Source organism: Bubalus kerabau, chromosome 13 (genome assembly GCF_029407905.1).
Source record: "Bubalus kerabau isolate K-KA32 ecotype Philippines breed swamp buffalo chromosome 13, PCC_UOA_SB_1v2, whole genome shotgun sequence".
NCBI lineage: Eukaryota > Metazoa > Chordata > Mammalia > Artiodactyla > Bovidae > Bubalus > Bubalus kerabau.
The window spans coordinates 3,024,288-3,049,938 of NC_073636.1; the positions used below are offsets into that span (position 1 = coordinate 3,024,288).

At 41.9% G+C, this 25,651-nt stretch overlaps 1 protein-coding gene and 1 long non-coding RNA gene across 3 annotated transcripts in view; one reads left to right on the plus strand and one right to left on the minus strand.

Moving 5' to 3' along the window:
• PAK5 (p21 (RAC1) activated kinase 5) overlaps positions 1 to 25,651 on the minus strand; it is a 429,499-nt gene that overhangs the window by 25,826 nt on the left and 378,022 nt on the right. For both annotated transcript variants that reach the window (XM_055543380.1, XM_055543381.1), the window contains one exon: positions 16,903 to 17,688. In XM_055543380.1, coding sequence (XP_055399355.1) covers positions 16,903 to 17,688 — 786 coding nt within the window. The remainder of the gene's footprint in view (positions 1 to 16,902; positions 17,689 to 25,651) is intronic.
• LOC129625271 (uncharacterized) lies at positions 8,962 to 10,334 on the plus strand. Its single transcript, XR_008701303.1, has 3 exons — positions 8,962 to 9,189; positions 9,951 to 10,096; positions 10,208 to 10,334. It is a non-coding gene; the product is annotated as an uncharacterized LOC129625271 (long non-coding RNA).

Below are 25,651 nucleotides of genomic sequence, written 5' to 3' on the forward strand. Positions count from 1 at the left end.
ATGCACAGCACACTACCCTTGCCCAAAGCAGTAAGTGTTAGTAGATCAATGCACTCCTTTGTGCAAGATCCTGATAATAACAGAGTGTTGGGTAAACAGAAGGTGCTTGAAAAAGATTTGTAGATGGGACCTCAGTCTCCTTCTTAACACAGCACCCCAGGAAGTCTCTTCTACTCTACTGGGATGTACACGGAATGACATCTTCATGCTCACCCTCATCTACCCCGAGGATCTAGATTTGCTCTAAATGATGGTTACTGGCTACATGTATCTATCTAATTAAAATCAATAGAAACCAAAGTTAAAAATTCTATTCCTCATTCACATTAGTCATATGTTAGGTATTTAACGAGTCGACATATCAAGCAGCACAGATAAGAGAACATTTCCACCATTGCATAATATTTTAAGGGTTGCACTGTTCTATTCACTATTGAATTAACTGGTCCTGTGTGGTCCATTCATTCATTCATTTAGTGCTGTGCTTAATCGCTTAGTCATGTCCAACTCTTTGTGACCCCAATGACTGTAGCTCGTCAAGCTCCTCCGTCCATGGGATTCTCCAGGCAAGAATACTGGAGTGGGTGGCCATGCCCTCCTCCAGGGGATTTTCCCAACCCAGGGATCAACCTGGGTCTCTCACATTGCAGGTGGATTCTTTAATGTCTGAGCCACCAGGGAAGCCCCACTCATTTAGCACACAAATTAATATTTGAGCAACTATTAGCTATTAGGCACCATCTCAGGTGCCATGGGAAGGTCCAGCAATAATCATAATGGATGGTATTTCTGTCTTCCTGGAGTTTACTAGAGAAGAAGATGGATGATAGACAAGAAAATCAATAACTATGCAGTATATGGTCTAGTAGCAATGGGTGATATGAAAAATAAGACAGAGGAAGGGGGTTGAGAGTAACAAGATGCTGTCTTGGATGGGCTGGCCAAGGAAGGCTTTCTGAGAGGTGCCGCACGAGTAGAAGCCTGGCTGAAGTGAGGGAGCGAGCCCTGGACTGTGGGGGAGGGGGGCAGTCCAGGCTGGGGCACAGCATGTACAGAGCTCTGAACACATAGAGGCTTAAGGAGCAGCACTGAGCTGAGGGCAGGCGCCTGGGGAAGATGGATGGAGAAGCAGCGTGCAGGCAGCTCGTGTGGACCCATGGCAAGGACTCCGGAGGTTGCTACGCAGAGAGGCGTGGTGGGGTCCTGACTCTCGGTGCTGAAGGAGCAGCTCTGGTGGAAGGAAAGCCAGTGAGCTTACTGCAGCTAGTGTGGGCAGAGATTAGGGTGGATTCTCTACATGGCATGAGGAACAGTGGGATCCCGGGTCAAGTCTAAAGACAGAGCTGGCAGGATTTTCTGATGGATGGGATTGGAATATAAAACAGAAGAATCAGAGGTAATTCCCAGGATTTTGGCTTGAGGAACAGGCCACTTAGTAATACGAGGCACGCAAGTGCAGAAGCAGGATAGTGAGTGGTGAATCAGCCTCCAAGATGGCTCCCAGGGATCCCTGCTTCTCCACGGAATGTGCAGTCTTCTCCGTGGTATCAGGTGGATTTGTGTGGGGAAAAGAATATGGTGGAAGTGATAGCAAGTGCCCTCTGAGGTCAGTGTGAACGTCGTGGCTTCCCTCCATTTTCTCCTATTGCTCTGGCATGTTGTGAGGACACTCAAAAATCTATGGAGAGGTCTTCCTGCCAAAAGCCAGCTAGAAACAGAAGCCTCCCACCAACAGCCAAGTGTGTCATCTTGGGGGTGATCCTCTGGCCCCAGTCAAGCCTTCAGATGGCAGTAGCCCGGGATTCTTTATTGCACACTAATAGGTAACTAACACGTGGGGGAAAACCCAGAGTTCCATCACGGCCATGTTAAGTGTGAGACAGCTATTAATCATCCACTCAGAGATGTCTCTTAGGTGACAGGCATGCCTCTAGTCCAGTGAAGAGCTGAGGCTGATGACATGAATCTGAGAGTTGTCAATATTTAGCTGGTATTAAAAGCCACAGCATTGAATGTGTAAGAGAAAGTTCAAGGACTCCAGCATGTGGAGTCTATAAAGAGAAGGAGGAAGCTGCATAGGAGCTGAGGAGGAGAAGCCAATTTGGCAGGAAAGGCATGAAGGGCCTAGGGTGTCCTGAGGCCTAGAAGGACAGTGTTTCAGGAAGGAAGGAGTGAGGGACCGTCACATGCCACGGAGAAGTGAAGCAGGGTGCAGCAGGGTTCCTGCCGCACCTGGCCACATGGTGGTCATTGGACACAGGCAAGGTCAGAGGCACTGGCCCTCACACCGTGTGACCAGGGCCACCTCCCCAAGTCAGGGAACAAGGTCTGCACACGGTGGGCCCCTGACAGGTGCCGCCACGGTCCTAGTCTCAGTTACGCACCACCCTCTGGCTCCAGCTCACACTGCGGGCCTCCTGCCCTGCTGCACTCGGGGGCCTCGCGCCAGCCAGGGCTGGGGTGTTGTGCAGTCTGAGCCCTGGCCTGGTTGCAGAGCAGAGAGAACGTATTTAAGGATGTATCGAAAGCTGAATTTTGATTCTGGTGACTTGAGTCAAATCACTTAGTAAAATCAGGGTTATCATACCTCTCTCTGAGGGTTTTTATGAGGCTTAAGGTAAGCCTAAGGGCCCCCTAGAGCAGCCTACTGTTTAAGAAAAGACTCTGGACTCAAAGCCTTTATTTGCCATTTACAAGTTGTGTGACATTGGGCAAGTTGTTTAAACTCCTGTGTTTCAGTTTTCTCATCTTTAAAATGGGAGTAATAATAATAATACTTACAGAATAATAATGGTACCTGCCTAATAATAATAATAATAATAATAATAATAATAATACCTACCTCCTTTAGTCACTGCAAATGCTAGAGAATGAATACAAATTAAAGAATTTGAATGGAGACTATTTCATACAATCTATTAATTCATTCTAGGTAGTGTTATTATATAAAGTGCTTAGCAAAATAGAAGGAATGTAAAAGAAAATAATAAATAGTAACTACAATGGTAATAAAACTAGTGAGCATTTATTGAATACTTACAATGTACTTGTATATATACTCCTATTACATGCATCTTCTAAGACAAAGCGGCTTATTGTAATATAGCGAACATCATTGAAATGCTGTATTTGAGATTAAGTTGGTTTTTGTCTAAGGCCTTGGATTTGTGCCATACACAAAACTGGTCTGTGTATATGCTAGGGTTAGGGGATAACAAATGTTGGTGTAAATTAAATAATTAAGTTCCTCCTGCAAATTAAGCTCAGATTAGCGAAGCCCAGGCTAGTTACAAGGCCATCATGTGAGGGGCAGTGGGGTCTATGACTTTTACTCTTGAAAGTGTGTCCTGGGAGCCATCACATGCCATTATCTCCTGCTGTCTTTATGACAGTATTTCCTCCTGTACTTTGAAACAGAATTCATTCTCCACAAGCAGGTATAACTAATCTCTGAAGAAATGTTAGAAGTAAAAGGTGTCTCTGGTAGGAATCACATTCTTCCACTGCTCTTCTTTATCAGACTCTACTTGTCATGACTGTCATGTGACATCAAGAAAACACCACTTGAATCTGATCTTACACTTAGTTTTGTGTATGGTGTTAGAGAATGTTTTAATTTCATTCTTTACCATGTAGCTGTCCAGTTTTCCCAGCACCACTTATGAAAGAGACTGTCTTTTCTCCATTGTATATTCTTACCTCCTTTTGTCTTGCAAATCAACTATTCTCCAATACAGAATAAAAATTAAATTTTTTAAAAATAAATAATTAAATACCAAAAAAGAAAATAAAAGGATGCTTGTCTTCACAAATGGGAGGATTTCCAGTTAGACAGACTGCAGAGTTCACTGTGAGCTAAAGGTCTTTGAAATTAGGTCTTAGAGATAAAACAGTGCCATTGTCTTTCATGGCTGCTAGGAGGAGGTGCAGACTCTTAAAAAAGCAATGGATGAGGCACAAATGCTATCACAAGAGACAGGTTTTGGTACCAGACTCAAGGGATATGGGCCAAAGGACAATGGACATTTGGCTACTGGGAGAGAATGCGTGTTCCTCTCTCCATGCTCCGTCCACTCAAAGAGATGATGGTGGACAAACGGCTGGCTATGTAAAGGAGACATTCATAAGCAACCTGTTCTATTGACTGTGTTGCTGAACCATGGTCCCCAGGTGATCTTCATGACCCAAGGGTTCCATGATGGTGACTATAACGGGCTCAAACACTGTGGCTAGCCTCATGATTTTTCACTGTAACAGACAAACAGAAGGTAGACAATCCCACTGTATGGTTGATAAAACTGAAGCTCTGGGAGGCGAAACTCTCCCCAAGCAATCCAAGGTCAAGCGCCCCAACCTGCAATCTACCATCTGATTCTTTGGTTCAGGTCAGGTCACCCCCAGTGGGACAGTGTCCATGTCCCAGGGGATGGGCACACCGGCACCACAGCCGGTTTACTGCCTGCCCTGGCAATTCGTATATTTGTTGTCACCTCTACAAATCAAGGCTTAACATTCTCTTTTTGATAAAAGTTGGAATGTTTTACTGGGAGCCAAAGTCGGGTTCCTTCCTTTAACCAACGGCTTTGTTAGAAGCCTGTCCTGCAGGAGTAACTCACACTGATGTTAATAATGATACCTGACATTTGCTGAGTGCTTTCTACATGCCAGGGACCATTTTAAGCATTTCATATACATGCCTGCGTTTAGATCCCAAGTAACACAATGAGATAAAGTCCTGAAACTGTTTCATTTTACAGATAAGGAAACTGAGACACCATGGGTTTAAGTAGGTCATGGAAAAGTCTCATAGCTCCTAAGAAATTGAGCTGGGATTCAAATCTAGACAGTATCACCTTAGAAATTGTGATAGCTTCTCAAGGTATCCTTCAACAGTAAGAAGATAGGCAGGGTCAGGACTGAGGCAGACACAGTATAGGGTGACAGGTGCAGAGCTAAAGCCTGGTCGGGTGTTTCTCTAGGGGCCCAGACGTCTAAGCAGCCTGGGGCAGAATGCAAGTGCTCGGCCAGAAGATGATGGATGATAATGCCTGACGGAGGGGGATGGGAGAAAAATTAACTGTGTGTTTTAATAGTCTTGGCTTATATAAATCACTTCAAAATATATTAAAAAGGGATAATCAATCGTTACAGCAAAATGAGTTGATTGTTACAGGAAAATGAATGTATCGCTTTCATTTTTCTGTGGCCACAGCAGAATTTTGTGTTCATCTACAAGGCTCAAATTTTCTTCTAGGTGTTTGTCTAAGCTCTCTTCTATAACAAGGTCTCCTGTCCTTTTTACATGGCTCTTAAACTGTTATAACTATTTAATTTTCCTACCTTAAATAATCTTTCCCATGATACCTTATAATCATAAATGGGTGAAACAAAAATGATGAATTTGTCCATATATACTATTTTGTACATACATACACACTTGTGCCTATAAGAAAGACTTTTAAAGGAGTACAGCTTGAACTGGCAACCTTTTCTACAGCCTGACTTACAAATATATTCTAGGGAAAAAAGGAGTACATTTGGAGTCCATGTAGGCAGGCCTACAGTATCTTGAGATGAATGTAAGATTTTATCATTTAGTAAAGCCACAATGGAGTGAAATTAGACTAAGGAAAGGTATAGACATTTAAAAAGAGAATCCAGTGTGCCTCTCACCACCCATGTCTCAAACCATTTCCAAAAGATCTATGCATCTAGTGTATGCTCTAAGACCTTATTGCAGAAAGACCTTATTTCAAGGGCACAGGGGTGGGAAGGCAGAAGGCAGGAGAGAAAGCAGTGAAGAGCCACCAAGAAAAAAGTCCTGCGATTTTGTGGAAAAGTAGCTTTATACAAATAAGACTGTGGTCTACATACATTGAAGGTGGGTTTCCATACAGCAAGATGTAGCAATAATAGAGAAGACCAGATCAATTTGTAAATTATCACCTGGGCTGATGTCACCAGACTGCCAAATTGCTTAGCTGAGGTCACAGGACGACTAACTGTCACTAAAACTCAGATACATTCTGAAATGTATGTATGAAATTCTGAAATTTCGGAATTCTGAAATTTTGAAAAGGAACACTTTCTACAGGAATCTTTAAAAATACTGAAAACAAATATAGAAAATGTCTCAGTTTCCTTCCTTTTTGAAATGGCTAATAACATATTCGTTTTTTAGTTTCCCAATGACATTCAGAATTCCATATAAATTAAATCTTGCTTTTTCATGGCTTTATTCAAACCCCGTCAAGAATTAAGAAAGGCCCCACACAAAAAAGCAGTATTATAAGGGAATAAATAATTCTCAGTTAACAACTCAGCCAGACTGCCCTTGCACAATAAGCACGACGTCTTCAAGGATAGGGTCAGACACAGGCTTGTGATGTATCAAAATTATAAATAATTATAGCAATAAATTCATTTAATCAATCAATTTCACCAGTGGTGTGCTGGGGTGGACAGGACATAAAACTCCACACAGCTATCAATTGCTCTGATTACAGCTGGCTGTCAGCCAGAATTCCTGTGATCCATGTTAGTTAAATGCACATTAATCTGAATTTGGCAGTGTAATCAAGGACCTAACTGAACTGTGAAATTGAATTCTGCAGTGGAACATCATTTGACCATTTTATGCCAAGGCTGGGGAAAAAAGGCTCAGTGGGAGGAGGGAGAGAGAAAAAAAAGAAGGAAAAAATTCCTGTGGCAGCACCTATTTGTCATCATGGCCTTCCATGCTGGTGACAGGCAGGCTGCGGCTGGATCGTGCTGGATGGGTGTGTGTGTATGTGTGTGTGTGCACGCGTGTGTGCGTGGTATACGTCTGCACCCACATAATGGGGACTGCGGAAGCTTCCATGAAGGATGGAGTCTCTCTCTCCACGCCCTGCAGTTATAGAGAATGCAGAGGCAGCTGTTTCCAGGGCCTGAGTATGATGCTTTAATACACCTTTTCAAAGTACAAGATGGTAACAATAACCCTGTGTACGAAACAGCAAAAGAGACACTGATGTATAGAACAGTCTTATAGACTCTGTGGGAGAGGGAGAGGGTGGGAAGATTTGGGAGAATGGCACTGAAACATGTAAAATATCATGTATGAAACAAGTTGCCAGTCCAGGTTCGATGCACGATACTGGATGCTTGGGGCTGGTGCACTGGGACGACCCAGAGGGATGGAATGGGGAGGGAGGAGGGAGGAGGGTTCAGGATGGGGAACACATGTATACCTGTGGCGGATTCATTTTGATAGTTGGCAAAACTAATACAATTATGTAAAGTTTAAAAATAAAATAAAATTAAAAAAAAAACATAATCATCATGCAACACTGAAAAAAAAGAAAAAAAAAAAAGTACAACAAAGCAAAGAGACTGCTTGTGCCTGGAATGAAAAAAGCCAGACTGCGTGCTGCTTGTTCTCCATAAATCAAATGCAGGATAAGAGTGAACCACAGGCCTCTAAATAAGAAAAGGACATCTTACACTGTCCTTACTTGACTCAAAGGGAAATGTAACAGGACCAAGGCTTGGCTTGGGAAAAGGAAAACATGTGCTCGTAAGGACCTGGGAGAGAATCTGGAGCTGGTTTTCTCTGCAGGGACATTTCAGAGATGGATAAGCAGGGGAAGGGGATTCACTAAATCCCATGACCTGCATCCCTTGGTTATGCTCTGAAACCCCAGGCCTTGCTGCTGTGGGGGAGAGGTGCTGCTAACGGGGGCTGATGGGCTCCTGTGTCTCCGTCCTTGACTTTCCAGCCTCTGCTTCTCCCACCAAGGTGGCTGCTGACACCAGTGCTATTATTACAGGATGGTGGGGAGTTTTTCCACCTCCAATGTCATTTTAATAAACAGTAGCTACTGTTCCCACAGCTTGAGGCAAAACCTTGACACGTGCTGAGCCATGGTCAGTTTCCTCTGAATTACTTATGTTCATTTACAAAATGGAGTGGCCCTGTTTCAGAGTCTATGACACTGGTCGGATGACACAGAGATACAGCACACACTGTGAGCTGGCATTCAATTTTGGTGAAAGAGGCACACACATCACAGCAGGGAGCAGGGGTCATGAGCTGGACCCCCTAGGACCTCAGGGATCAAGGTATCTCCTTAAGATCCCTGTTCAGGGAACTTGGGAAGTATGTGTTCTGGATTGTCAGACACTTGCTGGGTTTCCAAACTGCATGTAGCAGAAAGCTATTCACCATATTTAACTTTTTTGCAGGAAAATCTCCCATCTGTGATGCTGGATACCCATCTAGGTGTGTAGGAACTTACACATTATGACATGAAGTTTGAAGAGTCATGCATTTCCCTGCTTGCCTTTCCCATGCATCCACAAAACGGATGGTAAATACATACTGAGAGTCTGACAAGTGGCTCATGACCAGTACAAAGAGGCAAACCTTGAGTTACATGAAGAAGTGAAGCAATCTCTGATCAGCAGGCTGTCCCCCTACCTTGGAGTCAGTATATCCAATTAACCCCCCACAGTTGCTGCTCCAAACTCTGCAGATGCATCCTGTATTCAAGAGCAGATTACCCCCGACCTGTGCTCTGTCGCCAGCTGCAGGCATGTTGTGGGCTGGGTGGGGGGTGGGGTGGGGGTGGACCTCTGGGGATTAGTTCACTGCTGAAGAACATGGTTCAACAATGTCAGGGCCTCTGAGAGTACTGGGGCAGACAAGGCCAGGTTAGATTCATTTCACTTTTAATTTGGTAATGGGAAAACCCACTTATAATGACCAAATACAATTTACTTTGAACCATAATAACATTCACGGGGAGATGAGTTCATTCATATGCAAAAGACGCTTCAAGTCTCCATCAGAAGGGACAGATGTCAGAGCTATTGCTCTGAGTCACCTCTTTGTGTGTTTTATGAGCCTTAATGAACAGCCTACAGGAGCCCATGTGTAAAGGAAAAGATCTACAGGCAGTATTCTCCGTTATTCTATTAGGCGATTAAGCACTTCTTTCTCTCTCTCTTTCCCTGCCTCTCAGCCCTTCTCCTTCTCAGATTGTTGATGCAGCCTATCAGATTTCACCAGCCTAGTCATTTCATTACCCATAAGGCCCCTAAAGTGTCTCTGAAAAGTGTTCTGCTGGGACCCTTAGGAGATCAGGAGCCGCAGTTTTGTTCCTGGAGCGTTGGTTGAATCCGGGTATGCCAGTACCGTAAAGAATGGTGAGTCATTAAACTTGATTCAGTAAGGCTGAGCACACTGGTTCAACTGCTCTTTCCTTCCAGGGAAAGCAAAGTGATAGCCGAGCAATGAAAAGTCATTGCACTGGTTACGCCAGAAGGAGGGTCTGGGGAACCATGCCACTGTTTTCCTTGCGTCCTCTATCTTCACTCAGAACTCTTTACTTCACTGTCTATCTGGAATGGTGTGGGCCCAGCATGGCTCACTTTGCTGCTCTGTGCAGTGGAGATGAAGTGGGTAACGTGGAAGGGTTGGTTGGCAAGAAGCCATGACAACTATCCATCTACAGTGATGATGGTTCTTGCTTTCATGCTGCTAAATTTCCTGTTCTCTCTTAGCATCTGGCTTTCATAGGAGATCTGAGAATTTCATTTCCATTCTGGAGACCAGAGAAAGAATTGGGGTGGCAGGATTGGGGTCCTTAGGCCAGCTCAGTCATGACCTAGAGCTTTGCATGACCTTGAGGAAGTGACACAACTACTCTGGCCTTCTGTGACCCAGATCTCTAAAGTGAGGACAGTTGTAATTATGAGGCTGCACAGAGTGACTGTGAGGGCAGAGTCAGATAGGACTTGTTACCATATTTTGAAAATGTGTGAAAGTTTATATCGTAGGATGCTCCTATGACTGGCACAAGAGATATGGTGACATGTTTTCCAACCAGAAACATTCCTGAGTATAAGGTCTGATATTGAGGATGTGCCAAGTGCTAACTCCTTTACATTTATCAACCTTTTTCCAGCCACAGGACAAGCTGGAAGCAGGTACTGAGATGCCCTATTTGCAGATGAAGGAACTGAGGCACAGACAAGATCATACAGCTGGAGAGTGCTCGAATCTTGGGGATCTGACTCTAGAACGTGTGCTGTTCAATGTCTTCTGTAATGGGTGAGAAAATCTGAACTCTCTTCTACAAAATTAAATACGACCATCACTCAAGGTTGAGGGAGTGCATATGAGAGACTCCAGGGATCCCTACTCTTAATGCTTTACCTATAGATCACAGTCTGGTGACTCTAAGGAGCCTGTCAAAGGATTCCAGCCTACCAAGAACAGACAGAATAAAGTGTGCTCCTGTGCACCAAATCCATCTGTGAGTCAGCACCCATCCCTTGTCAGCAAGGTGAGGGCTGCCCATGGTGTGAGTATCTGGGCCCTGAGGGCGTATATCCATTCCCCAGGGCCTTATGCACCTCGTTTTTTTTTTTCCCCTGTAGAAACAGGAACATCCTGGAATAGATAGACTTTGGAGTCAAATGGACCTAACTGGATCTTGGCTGTTTGTCTCACATCCTTGGATGTCTAGAAATATTAAGTCTCTTTGAGTCTCGGTCCTTCACTGTAAAAAGGGAAACGATCTTGAATTCTTCAGGAGTTGTCATGAGGACAAAATCAGGTCATGTTTGCAAAAGGCTTAGCATAGCACCTGCCACACAGTAAACCCCAGCATCACATCACAGCCGTCATCCTTCTAGAAGCTACACACACAGACTGATGTATGCAGAGGACACATATTAATAATTAGGCTACTGTAAGTATTAACTTATTTAACCTCACTCTGCATCATAAGGCGTCTTTATGCCTATTTCACAGATAAAGAAGTAAAGGCACAGTTTAGCAGTTTGCTCACTCGTAAGTGGTGACATCAAGACTCAAGCCAGGGAGTGTATCTTCCTGACCTACAGCCCTGAGGGTTCCCTGCTGGAGCTGCTTCTGCTCCCATGTGACACTGGGCTGTTTCTAGAGATATTTTGGTTGTTGTAAGTGAGGGAGGGGTGCTATTGGCCTGTAGTGAGCAGACGACAAGGGTGCTGCTAAATATCATACAGTGCATAGGGGCACCCCTGCAACAAACAATTACCAGGCCCCAAATGTCGACAGTGTCCAGGCTGAGAAACTCTGCTACAGAGTAGAACAGGATGACACAGCCCAAACCTCCACTGCTGCAGGTATTGGAGGAGATTGTAAGAAGCCAAGTTAAGGCTTGGCACCCACAGAAGCTATTTCTGTGCCACTGGGGATGTAGCCAGTGTCTAGTGAGGGGCTGAGCTCGGAAAGCTGGGTCCCAGCTCACCTATGAGCAGGCTGACCAGGCTGTTTACTGAGCCTCTCAAAGCCTTGGTGGGCTCATCTGTTCAAAGGGGGCAAGAATTTATAGGACATGATGCTCACCAAGGCAACACATGGATCTGACACCCAGGCAGTGCCTAGTCAACTGGCAGATCGGGGATGATACTAGGGGCTTCTTAGCAGCTGGAGCCAGAACAAGGGATGGATGTCCCAGGCCAGCACCAGACACCTGAGCCAGCAGCCGCCTGGTCCCTGGAGAGTGTCGGAATAAGCACAGTCAAATGCGTGGGCAGGAGCTCCAGCCAGCTTCCCTCCCTCCAACGCAGGCTTGTCTGCAGGGCAGGGTGGAAAACAGTCTCTTTCCACACTTTTGTATTTCTGTAAGTCCTGTATGGATTTGGTTTGACCTTATCTTCTTCTTAAGGATTCATCTGCTTAGCCCCAGCAGAAAAACCACTTGGAAGTAGAGAGATGGATGCCAGTATCTACATATTCATAACAACCTTAATTCTTGTCACTCTAATGGGAAAATTAGGTAGGTAGATAACTTTGCAGGATTTTTTTGTTTATTATAGGTTAACATGTGTAATTTTTTTTTTTTAAATTTAAGCCAAAATGTAAAACTGGTCTCTCTCTCTCTCTCTCTCTCTCTCTCTCACACACACACACACACACACACATACACAGACACACACATCCTACTCATTTTTGCTCTATCTGGAAACCAAGTTTCACGCTTTCTCTCATTATTGTGAACATTACCCACTGGTTTCTAGAATTTTCCATGAGGCAAAGTCAAATTATCTGAGTCATGATCGCCATTTCTTCTCTCAGCAGAAAATCCAAATATGTTTGGTAGATTTTCAAGACACCTAACTATTTTTAGAAAGATGTTATATTTTTAAGCAATCATTTTAATTACTAACAGGCCCCCTACCTCCTACCCTCCCACAAGACCTGCTTGTGAATTTCTCATGGGTCTCCTATGAAACATGGAACAACAGCTTGGAGTTCTGATTATAAGGGATGAAAATGACTTGGTAGGAGTGTTATGTGCTTTTTTCCTGAGCCATAATAGTTTCTACATAGTTTCTGGGTTTGAGAAAACCAGATGTTAGGGCAGCTCTGCTCTGCCTTATGTTTTGGAGTCTGCAAGAAGAGGGCATGGTAAGGATGGGGCAATTTATCCCCTCCCTGTTGCCTCCTCCCTCCCTGCTTTGATCCTTCACTCCATCCTCTCTCTATTCCTCCAGTGAACCTAAAGTTCTGGTGGCCACCGGGACCTCTCGTGGGTTTTACTGGCAAATGCAGTTGAACCCCTAAAATTACGTATGCCAATATAATGGGAAGAATGTTGAATTGGGAGAAACTCTAGGCCTGGATTCTTGTTCTTGTTTTGTAATCAGCAAATGAAACCTTAAGTGTGCCATGTGACTTTCTGGACCTCAGTGTCCCCTTCTGTGAAATGAATAGGCAGGGGATGTCGGTGGTTATATTAAATCTCAAATGCCCCAAGGGATTAGTTTAATGGGAAAAATGAGTGAAGTGTGCTAGGCAGAGCCTATCTTTTCTAATGGGTCAAGCTTTTACCTCCAGACAGTTCTGTTTCCAATGCTATGCGGAAACATGGGCCCAGGGACAACAAATGGTTCCATTTTTCACAAGAGAAACCTGAGACTCAAAAGCTGAGAATTCTAAGTGAAATATCTTGATTTTCCAGGTGTTGAAAGTGACTGCTGGATAACTAAACATGTTAATGGGCCAAATACAGCTCCATGACTAAAAGGTTAAAGCCTCGGAACACAATTTTCTCAATGACAATGACCTAAAACAGCTCTCAACACAAGCATTCAAATATACTGCACAGACAAATCATATTCAACCATGTATAGCCAAAACAATTCTGAGGAAAAAGAATACAACTGGAGGTATCGTATTTCCTCATTGCAAACTATATTACAAAGTTATAGTAATCAAAACAGGATGGTTTTGGCATAAAACACACGTAGATCAGTGGAACAGAATACACAGCCCAGTAATAAACCCCACACATGCAGTCAAGTATTGAAAAAGGAGCCAAGAATGTACAATGGGGAAAGGGTAGTCTCTTCAATAAATAGTGCTGGGAAAACTGAACAGCCATGTGCAAAAGAATGAAATTGGACCACTATCTTAAACCAATCATACACAAAATTCAACTCAAATGGATTAAAGTCTTGAAACCATAAAGTTTCTAGAAGAAAGCTCTTTGACATTGTTCTTTGCATGACTTTTTTAGACTTGACATTAAAAGCAAAGGCAACAAAAGCAAAAATAAACAAGTAGGACTAAATTAGACTAAAAAACTTCTGCTGAGCAAAGAAAGGGGCTTCCCTGATAGCTCAGTTGGTAAAAAATCTGCCTGCAATGCAGGAGACCCCAGTTCAATGCCTGGGTTGGGAAAATTCCCTGGAGAAGGGAAAAGCTACCCACTCCAGTATTCTGGCCTGGAGAATTCCATGGACAGCTGGAATTCTCTGTTCCATTGGTTTAAGATAGGAGTCCAGTTTCATTCTTTTACACACGGCTGTCCAGTTTTCCCAACACTATTTATTAAAGAGACTACCCTTTCCCCATTGTACATTCTTGGCCCTTTCTTCAATAACTGACTACATGTGTGTGGGGGTTTATTTCTGGATTGTGTATTCTGTTCCACTGATCTTAGTGTATTTTATGCCAAAACTATCCTGTTTTGATTACTATAACTTTGTAATGTAGTTTGCAATGAGGAAATGTGATACCTTCAGTTGTACAGTAAAAAAACCCACCAACAAAATGAAAAAGTAACCTACAGAACAGGAGAAAATATTTTCAGATCACATATTTGATAAGGAGTTAATATCAAGTATTCTGGAAACTCATAGCAAGGAATTCAATAGCAAAAATACCATATTACCATATACCATAACTTTAAAATAGGCAAAGGACCTGAATACCAACAGGTATATAAAAAGGTGCTCAACTTCACTAACCATCATGAAAATGTAAATTAAAAGCACAATGAGATACTACCTCAACCTGTTAGGATAGCTATTATTAAAGAGGTGTGTGTGCTAAGTCATTTCAGTCGTGTCCAACTCTTTGCGACCCTATGGACTGTAGCCCACCAGGCTCCTCTGCCCAAGGGATTCTCCAGGCCAGAATACTGGAGCGGGTTGCCATTTCTTTCTCCAGGGCATCTTCCTGACCAGGGATCGAGCCTGCCTCTCTTTATGTCGCCTGCATTGGCAGGAGAGTTCTTTGCCACTAGCGCCACGGACGAGGATGTGGAGAAAGGAGAAGCCTTGTGTGCTGTTGGTGGGCACGTGCGCTGGCATAGTCACAGTGGAAAACAGTGAGGAAGTGTACAAGAAATTGAAAAGAGAACTGCTACACGGTATAGCAATCCTGCTTCCAGGTATATATCCAGAGGAAACAAAATCATTATCTGGAAAAGATATCTGTATTCCCATGCCCACTGCCACATTATTAGCATAGACAAGATATGGAAACAATCTATGTGTCCGTCAACAAATGAATGGATCAAGAAAATGTGACTCAAAGATATGTATATATAAAGGAATATTCTTCAGCCTTACAAGAGAAGGAAATCTTGAACCCTGTCATCTGCAATAACATGGAAGAAACTGAAGGGCATTATGCTAAGTAAAATAAGCCATACAGAGAATGACAACTACGTCAAATGGTATCATTTATATGTGGGATTTTAGAAAATCAAGGAAGAAGTCAAACTCATGGAAACAGAGAACAGAAAAGTAGTTGCCAGGGTCTAGGAGGTGGAGAAAAGGAAGTTGGTCAAAGGATACAAGCTTTCAGCTCTAGGGTCTGAGGATGGATTGTATCACATGGTGATTGTAGTTGATAGTACTATATTGTAGAATTGAAATCGGCTAAAAGAGTAGAACCTAAATTTCTCATACATAAGGAAAAAGGTAAATATGTGAGGTGATGAACGTCAACTCAGCGAGGGAAATCCCTTCACAGTGTATATGTAGATCAGATCATCATCTTGTACACTTCAAATATCTTAAAATTTTGTCAATTATAAACTTGGTAAAGCTGAAAGAAATCACATTATTTATTCCTGAAGTAAGCACTGATGTTCACAAACGAGAGAATGTAACTAGATTCAGCTACAGGATGTGTTAATTTGCTTAGTTCATTCTACAACTGTGATGCTCTACAACCTTGGGTTGGGTGATGTGCAACAGGAAATTACATAAATGATCTCCTGCATCATGACACGTGCGTATGGCTTCCTAGAGCTTTTGTCTGTCATTTAGTTAGACAGACCTCTTTCCAACCATTGCCCTGGGGAGAACATAGGAAAAGGCAGTCATGATACCTTCGTCATGGTAGTTCAAATAGATAATGCAGTGAGATGGAAAGCACTCTCAATATTTAAATTTTAATTGGCGGTATATATTTCAGGTCTTTATTTCCTTAGGATTTATTTTTATATATTGGGAACTAAAGTGATAGTTATTTTGCTTTTTCTAAAGTATGGCTTAAGTCACTCTCAATATGTCCCTAAAAGACTTCAACATCTTGGATTATGTTTATGAGAAATAATAAACAAAGGGAAAATATTGGGCATTGATAATCAATCAGACGATGCAGGCAGCCCTGCCCTCCAAGATTCGCTGTGCGGCTCACCAAGCTGTTGAAGAGACAGTATTGGGTTGCAAACATCCACGATCATGCTTCTAGAAGCCAAGTCTCCCTCAACTGGTCTGAGACCTCTGTAATCTAGAGCTCACAGCCAAATGGCCCATCTTCACTTAGCTGTAGCAGGGAGGTAGCAAAAACATTTCTAAGTTAACTGGGAAAACAAACTGCTGGCACACTTTCCAAGGTATTTAGTAAAGCCAGTAACTCCTCCAACAGTGGTTCCCACACTTTGGGATATCATGGCCCAGCCACATTTCAAAGCAAATTTACAACAGTTAACATTAAGAAAAAAATATTAAAAAAGAAATTACAATAAGACAAAACAAAATAAAAAGCACACCAAGGAAGGCCTAGCAACCAGATTCCGTCTATCGTCCTAAAGTTGCACACACACACACACACATGACATGTCAACGCTAACCTAGTAGAAAGAAGATACTCTCAAAATACCGACAATCCCTTGAATTGAATACAATTAACTTTATTAAACTTACCCATTATCCTGACTTTTTTCCCCTTGTTGGCAGTTCTGGGTACCCTTTACCAGAGTGGAGGAACTACTGCATTACTCCCTCCGGCAGTCTAGAACTCTATACTCCGTAACACAAGACACCGCGCTGTAGCAGCACAGAACATTTATCACTAATATAGCAGAATATCTTTTGGAAAAAATGTTCTTTTGCCTTTTAACCCAGAAAGCCTGTAGGAACTCCCCAGAGGATTTGATTTTAATGATTACATGTGCCTTGCCCTAAATTCTCTGCCCTTGGGGCTTGTGGATGGAAACCAGGCAGAATTTTGATACAGACTTTCACTTACAGACTAACCAGTGCTCTAGAATCCAAATAAGAGGGTGGGGGGAGCACACCTTGTGGAGGTCCCGCATGCTGGAGGGAGGGGGCAGTGAACGTTACCTTTGGAACGCACACTGTGGGCTCAGACAGGCGCGGGTACGTGTAGGAGCTGTAGGAGTGTCCTTGGGGGTGGGTTTTAAACGCACTTTCTCCGAAGGGCATCATGGGCTCCTGGAGCCCGGAGCCTGACCGGGACCTCTGCCGCATGGCAGGCTGAGGGCTCGTCTGACACAGGTACGATGACTTTGGCCTCCTGTCATAGTCATCCAGGCTGGGTCCCCATTCACTTTCGCTGTATGCCAGGCTCTCCTTTGAGCACCCACTGGTCCCTGCAGTTCTAGAAGGTGTGAACTGGAACGGATAATCCAGAGGGGAGCTGCCCGAGGCTCTCTGGAAGCCCCACTTGAGGTCACTGTACTCGCTGGGTTTGCTCAGTGAGTCCAAGTGTGCATGATAATCTGCAGGAAACCTGGCTCTGTCGGACTGCAAAGGCTGCATCTCAGGATAATAGGCTTCCCCGTGTTGCATCTTTAATACGTGCCCATTTTGCCTGGCAGAGTGGCCGCCTTTATAAAACGGGTCCAGATCATCTCCATAGAGACTTTTTTCTCTGTACTTTTCAGTCGCATAGTCAGCAGTGGTGTCAGATTCGCTGGAATACTGCGAGAAGGTGAGAAAGCCGTTTTCTTCCCGATGGCCTGGACCACGGCTGGAGGCTCCCTGGTCTGGGGTGGGTGGGCTTTCCTTCCTCAGGGAGTTGGAGCGGGTCACGGAGATGTTGTCAAAATCCTCCAGCAGGCCGTTGATGGAGGTCTCTTTGCAGGGTTTGTTTCCTCTAACGATTGTCTGGGAATAATAAAGGGAACACTGTTTAAAGAAAACATTTCACACTTGCAAACTGATGGAAGAATCCTATCCTGATTCCGTCCAGTTTAAACCACGGAGGAAAATAGGCCCCAGGGGCATTTCATTAAAAAAGATAAATAAAAAAGCCTGTTGATTGTTTGATTTCTTGACTGGTGAAATAAATCAAATATTAAATAGTAGTCTCAAATTGCAAATTCTTCCTCATCTGTCTCAATAGAGATATAAAATATCAAAAAGCCATTTAGAAGCTATTTATCGGGTATCACTGTTTTATGTACCAGTTCATTGTTTCTTCACTAAACCCTAGCAATCTAACAATAAGCTGATGATTATAATTTTAAGTTCATAACTCTTTGCTTATAAAACGTATACTTACTATCTTTTTACATTCATTATCTAGATTACTTCCAAAATTAAAACCATTGTTACTTAAACAGTAACATACTCAGAAAGAGGTGCACATTTTTTTTAACCTTTTTATGAAAGACACATAATAATTGAAGCTATCAGATTTCATAGAAGAGGAAACTTTCTAAGCTGTAAATAGGGAATGGCACGAAGATTACTTATATGATTTAATTTGTGATCAAACGTGATATAACTGTAATGGTTTCTTGACTGTATGTGTATCATCGGTATCATCATCGCCGAACTTTGGATGGCTTGGTAATGATGTGGTTGTACCTGAACCTTAGTGGCAAACTGCCAAGCCCAAATGTTCCCTTTAATGAACCTAAATAACACCAGGATGAATAGCAGGAGCAGAAAGAAATCAGAAACTACTTACAAAGCTAGTCAGCTGCACCTTGACAATGACAAAGTTTGCAGTAAAATATGACGAGGGCAGATAAAAGAACAAAGAACAAAATGTGACTTCAGACTTCCAGGAATGCAAGAGAAAAATACCTTGGAGGAAGTAGCAAGGAGTTCAAAGCCATCTCAGTTAGCACAAGCGATTTCAAACTGGAAGAAAAAGTCAAAGTCCTCCTCGACCTGTGTTTTATAGATCAATGCTTCTCCAACTACCACAGTGAAAGACAAGTTGTTTTTCTCCCCCCTCAGTCAGTTCTGGACTTAAGCCTTGGTCTTCACCCTTTCTTTTAAATAAACGTTTAAGTCTGGAATACTTTCAGATTAACAGAGAAGCTGCAAAGAGAGGTCTCATATATGTCTCACCTAGTCCCAATGTTTTTTATTAATTACATTTTTAAATTTAAGCTTTCTATTTTATATTAGAGTATAGTTAACAATATGGTGATGGTTTCAGGTGCATAGCAAAGTGACCCAGCCATACATACAGATGTATCCATTCTCCACTGAAACTTCAGGGAAGTTGCTAGTTGTTAACATCTTGCATTACTATTAACATAAACTGTTTACCACAGTTTATGTAGATTTCATTAGATTTTTTTCTTAGTGTTTCAGAGTCCTATCCAGTCTACCTCACTACCTTTATTTGTCATGTCTCCTTAGACATGAGATAATTCTCAGACTTTCCTTGATGACCTTGACAATTTTTTTTAATTTGAAAGCTTTTTTTTTAAATTTCATTTTTAAACTTTACAATATTGTATTGGTTTTGCCATATATCAACATGAATCCGCCACAGGTATACACGTGTTCCCCATCCTGAACCCTCCTCCCTCCTCCCTCCCCGTACCATCCCTCTGGGTCGTCCCAGTGCACCAGCCCCAAGCATCCAGTATCGTGCACAATTTTAACGAGTACGTGTCAGTTATTGTGCAGAATGTCCCTCAACTGGGTGTATCTGGTATTTTTCTCATGTTTAAACTGAGGTTATTGGTTTACGGAAGGAAGATCACAGAGTAATATACCAATTTCATTACATCATATCCAGGATACACACCATCAGCATGACTATCGCTGATGATACTGACCTTGATCACCTGGCCATAGTAATAGTTGCCAAGTTTTCACACTGTAAAGTTTTGCTTCCCTCCTTCTCCCCTCTCACTGCACTCTTTGGAAGCAAGTCACTAAGTGTAGTCCATACTCAAGGGGTGTCCAGTCAAGATCTACCTTCCTGATGGGATGTATCTACATAAAGTACTTGGAATCCTTTTGCATAGGACACTTGCCCACTTTCCCTATTTATTTATTTTCATTTTTATATCATTTATTTGAATCAGTAGGGATAGAATCATGAATATTTACTTGTTTTATACTTTGATAGAAAGTGAAGAGGAACTAAAGAGTTTTTTGATGAGGGTGAAAGAGGAGAGTATAAAAGCTGGCTTCAAACTCAACATTCAAAAAACTAAGATATAGCACCTAGTTCCATCACTTCACGGAAAACACATGGGGAAAAAGTGGAAACAGTGCCAGATTTTATTTTCTTGGGCTCCAGCATCACTGTGGATGGTGACTGCAGCCATGAAATTAAAAGATGCTTGTTCCTTGGAAGGAAAGCTATGACAAATGTAGACAGCATATTAAAAAGCAGAGACATCACTTTGCCAACAATGGTCTGTATATAGTCAGAGCTATAGTTTTTTCAGTAGTCATATACCAGATGTGAGAGTTGGACCATAAGAAGGGCTGAGTGCCAAAGAACTGATGCTTTTGAACTGTGGAGCTACAGAAGACTCTTGAGAGTCCCTTGGACTGCAAGGAGATCCAAACAGTCCATCCTAAAGTAAATCAATCTTGAATACTCATTGGAAAGGCTGTTGTTGAAGATGAAGCTCCAATACTTTGGCCACCTGATGCAAAGAGCTAACTCATTTTATAATACCCTGATGCTGGGAAAGACTGAAGGCAAAAGGAGAAGGGGGCAGCAGAGGATGAGATGGTTAAATAGGATCACTGACTCAATGGACATGACTTTGAGCAAACTCAGACAGTGAAGGACAGAGAAGCCTGGCATGCTGCAGTCCATGGGGTCTCAAAGAATTGGACACAACTTAGCAACTGAATAATACTTTGGGTTATAATTTAATACAGGCATACTTCATTTTTATTGTGCTTCACTTCATTGTGCTTTGCAGATTTCTTTCTTTCTTTCTTCTTTTTTTTTTTTTTTTTAACAAATTGAAGGTTTATGGCAACCCTGACTCAAGCAAGTCTACTGGCACCATTTTTCCAACAATATTTTCTCACTTCTTGCCTTTGTGTTACATTCTGGTAATTCTCGAAATATTTCAAACTCTCCACCAGCAAAAAAGATTATAATTCACTGATAGCTCAGATGATCGTTAGCATTTTTCAGCAATAAAGTATTTTAAAATTAAAATACTTTGACATTATTGTTTTTAGATATAACACTTCTGTACACTCAATAGACTACAGTACAGCATAAACATCATTTTTATAGGCACTGGGAAATCAAATATGTAGGTCTTGATTTACTGCAGTACTTGCTTTATCATCATGGTCTGGAGTTGAACCTGCAATATCTCTGAAGTTTACCTGTACTTTGTTGTTTTGTTGCTCAAATCATTTCAGCTTTGGTTATTAAGAGTTCTTTGAGACTGGCTGCTGTGTCCCTATGACAAGGCCCAATTCTTTTATTTTTTGATCATTTGCTTACTTTCTGGCACTATCGGAGTGCCAGAAAGTACCTTAAATACTCTAAGCTTAGCTTGTATTTTTCCTGTCCCTGCCCTAAAATCAGCCTTTTCTCCAAGGTGCCCTGGCCCCTTTTAGTGGCGGATGCTATTAGAAACCAGTGCCTGGCTGCTGGGGGTGCACACTGCTACCGGGGGTCACTGCCTCCAAGCCCCTTCAGTGACGAGAGCCATGCAACAGTCACATGTAAAGTGACCCATGTACACACACGTCTATAATTCTACCCATTCATCTCTATCTGTAGTAAACTTAATACGGATTCACATGGATGTCTCTGAATCTAATCTAGTACCATGTGGTTCATTCTAGTTTTCCCCCTTACTATTTACTTCTCTGATGCCCCTGGAAATGTAGAGGGTGATGGAGGATGTGAGGGATTAAAAAGCAGTTTTAAAACACACTGATAGTCTCATTAAACAGACTGCCTTTGGGTGGACCCAAATGTGCAAATAGAAAATGAATTTAGAATGTTTAAATACAACTCATCAGTGAAGGTAAGTTAAAAGGTGAAGGTTATTATTTTCTCCCATTCTGAAGGCTGTCTTTTCACCTTGCTTATAGTTTCCTTCATTGTGCAAAAGCTTTTAAGTTTAATTAGGTCCCATTAGTTTATTTTCGCTTTTATTTCCATTACTCTGGGAGGTGGGTCATAGAGGATCCTGCTGTGATTTATGTCAGAGAGTGTTCTGCCTATGTTTTCCTCTAGGAGTTTTATAGTTTCTGGTCTTACATTTAGATCTTCAATCCATTTTGAGTTTATTTTTGTGTATGGTATTAGAAAGTGTTACAAGTGGTAGGCCAGTTTTCCCAGCATCACTTGTTAAAGAGATTGTCTTTTCTCCATTGCATATTCTTGCCTCCTTTGTCAAAGATAAGGTGTCCATAGGTGCGTGGATTTATCTCTGGGCTTTCTATTTGTCCAGTCCAGGTTTGATGCATGAGACAGGGTGTTCGGGGCTGGTGCACTGGGATGACCCTGGGGTATGGGATGGGCAGGGAGGCGGGAGGGGGGTTCAGGATGGGGACACATGTACACCCATGGCTGATTCATATCAATGTATGGTGAAAACCACTACAATATTGTAAAGTAATTAGCCTCCAATTAAAATAAATAAATACATTAAAAGAGATATATACCTAGAAAGGCAATAGTGGCAATAAAATGGACTATAGCCACCAAAAAAACAAAACAAAACAAAAAAAAACAGGTGAAGGTTATAGAGTAAAGGAAAGATCAGAGAAAAACAAACTAAAAATCTAGGAAAGTTTTCAGGAAGAGGAGAATTTGTAAGTTAGGTCCAAGAGAGTACAACATGTGTAAACTCTCACTTACTGAGTGACTGAGGCACAAAGATGATCAGGACGGTATAAGGCAATCAGGATGCAGTGTGATCACAGATGAAACGCTCCCTGCTCAAACTTGTACCACAATCACTTGCCTTTGGAATTTATATCCAGAAAACCTGTTGGTTCATCTTCAGCAAATTAATAAATGACTGTATTGAGGGCTAGACTTGGAAATTCTCTACCAGGACACAGATATTTAGAAGAAGAAGAAGCCTTCTCTGTATGATGTGACTCCTTTAAGATCAGAACATTATTGAACACTTCCTTTGAAATTGCTGGGTCCTCAAATCTCACTATTTCCCCACCAATATCCTTACAAGTTCATTAATGATTTGAGTGGGCAGACTTGAGATTAACTCCAGTTCTGGAGAATATTGAAACAAAAGAATGTAGTTGACAAAAAGAGGCATCTATCTTATCCATCCATCCAGCCATCCATCCACCTATCCACCCATTCTTCCACCTATCTGGAGAGTGATATCTATAGATAGGTATAATAGATATCTGTAATATCTATATCTATACAGATTTTTTTAATTGACTACTGAGTGACTGAACTGAACTGAAAGCAATAACATAATTTGGGATAGATTTTTCTCTCATTAATTGTGCTATAAATATCTTACATTTGAAAAAGTAAAAACCAAACTATCATAAACAACTATTCCACAGTTTTTTATTGCCCCGTATGTGTAGATTAGATTTCTGTGGGATTAGAGGGTCACTGATTCAGCATACAAATTAATCTATGACCTTAGAATTGGGAAGTTCAGTGTTTCTGTGCATTTGTCATTGAATGGCCAAAGTATGTTCACTTTACATGCAAAATTATAGTGTAAATCCAATAAACAGAATTCTATGCATTTGTTAATATGGAAGAAGAAATATTGCTATGAGCTAAATGCTACTTAAAAGAAAAAAAAAAAGACTATTCACTGAGTAGACCACTCAGGTATGACCTAAATCAAATCCCTTATGATTATACAGTGGAAGAGAGAAATAGATTTAAGGGACTAGATCTGATAGACAGCATGCCTGATGAACTATGGACGGAGGTTCATGACATTGTACAGGACACAGGGATCAAGACCATCCCTGAGAAAAAGAAATGCAAAAAAGCAAAATGGCTGTCTGAGGAGGCCTTACAACAGCTGTGAAAAGAAGAGAAGCAAAAAGCAAAGGAGAAAAGGAAAGATATACCCATTTGAATGAAGAGTTCCAAAGAATAGAAAGGAGAGATAAGAAAGCCTTCCTCAGAGATCAATGCAAAGAAATAGAGGAAAACAACAGAATAGGAAGGACTAGAGATCTCTTCAAGAAAATTAGAGATACCAAGGGAACATTTCATGCAAGATGGGCTCGATAAAGGACAGAAATGGTATGGACCTAACAGAAGCAGAAGATATTAAGAAGAGGTGGCAAGAATACACAGAAGAACTGTACAAAAAAGATCTTCACGACCCAGATAATCATGATGGTGTGATCACTCACCTAGAGCCAGACATCCTGGAATGTAAAGTCAAGTGGGTCTTAGGAAGCATCACTATGAGCAAAGCTAGTGGAGGTGATGGAATGACAGTTGAACTATTTCAAATCCTGAAAGATGATGCTGTGAAAGTGCTGCACTCCATATGCCAGCAAATTTGGAAAACTCAGCAGTAGCCACAGGACTGGAAAACGTGTTTTCATTCCAATCCTAAAGAAAGGGAATGGCAAAGAATGCTCAGACTACCACACAATTGCACTCATCTCACATGCTAGTAAAGTAATGCTCAAAATTCTCCAAGCCAGGCTTCAGCAATACATGAACCATGAACTTCCAGATGTTCAAGCTGGTTTTAGAAAAGGCAGAAGAACCAGAGATCAAATTGCCAACATTCACTGGAACATCAAAAAAAGCAAGAGAGTTCCAGAAAAACATCTATTTCTGCTTCATTGACTATGCCAAAGCCTTTGACTCTGTGGATCACAATAAACTGTGGAAAATTCTGAAAGAGATGGGAATACCAGACCACCTGACCTGCCTCTTGAGAAACCTGTATGCATGTCAGGAAGTAACAGTTAGAACTGGACATGGAACAACAGACAGGTTCCAAATAGGAAAAAGAGTATGTCAAGGCTGTATATTGTCACCCTGCTTATTTAACTTATATGCAGAGTACATCATGAGAAACATGGGGCTGGAAGAAGCACAAGTTGGAATCAAGAGTGCCGGGAGAAATATCAGTAACCTTAGATATGCAGATGACACCACCCTTATGGCAGAAAGTGAAGAAGAACTAAAGAGCCTCTTGATGAAAGTGAAAGCGGAGAGTGAAAAAGTTGGCTTAAAGCTCAATATTCAGAAAACTAAGATCATGACATCCAGTCCTATCACTTCATGGGAAATAGATGGGGAAACAGTGGAAACAGTAGCAGACTTTATTTTTCTGGGCTCCAAAATCACTGCAGATGGTGATTGCAGCCATGAAATTAAAAGACGCTTACTCCTTGGAAGGAAAGTTATGACCAACCTAGATAGCATATTCAAAAGCAGAGACATTGCTTTGTCAACAAAGGTCCATCTAGTCAAGGCTATGGTTTTCCCAGTAGTCATATATGGATGTGAGAGTTAGACTATAAAGAAAGCTGAATGCAGAAGAATTGATGCTTTTGAGCTGTGGTGTTGGAGAAGACTCTTGAGAGTCCCTTGGATGTCAGGGAATGTCTAACAGGAGGATTCCTATGTGCTGTTTCTCATAAATTCTCTGTTTCTTATCAGTTTCTATTCCGAGAATGAGTAGAGCTGCATGCAGGTCTCAGGACTGAGATAATGAGAAACGGTATCTGCTTGGATTCCTTTCAGTAACTCCATTCAGTGAGTCTTTTCCATGTCAGTGACCTTGTATGTATTAGACTATCCATATTGTGGCTTTTGATAAAATTTTATCCTGTGTAATAGCTGAGTAATTATCTTACTAAAGATATATAAGCCTGCATTTCTGCTAATAAAATACCTTTGCTCCAT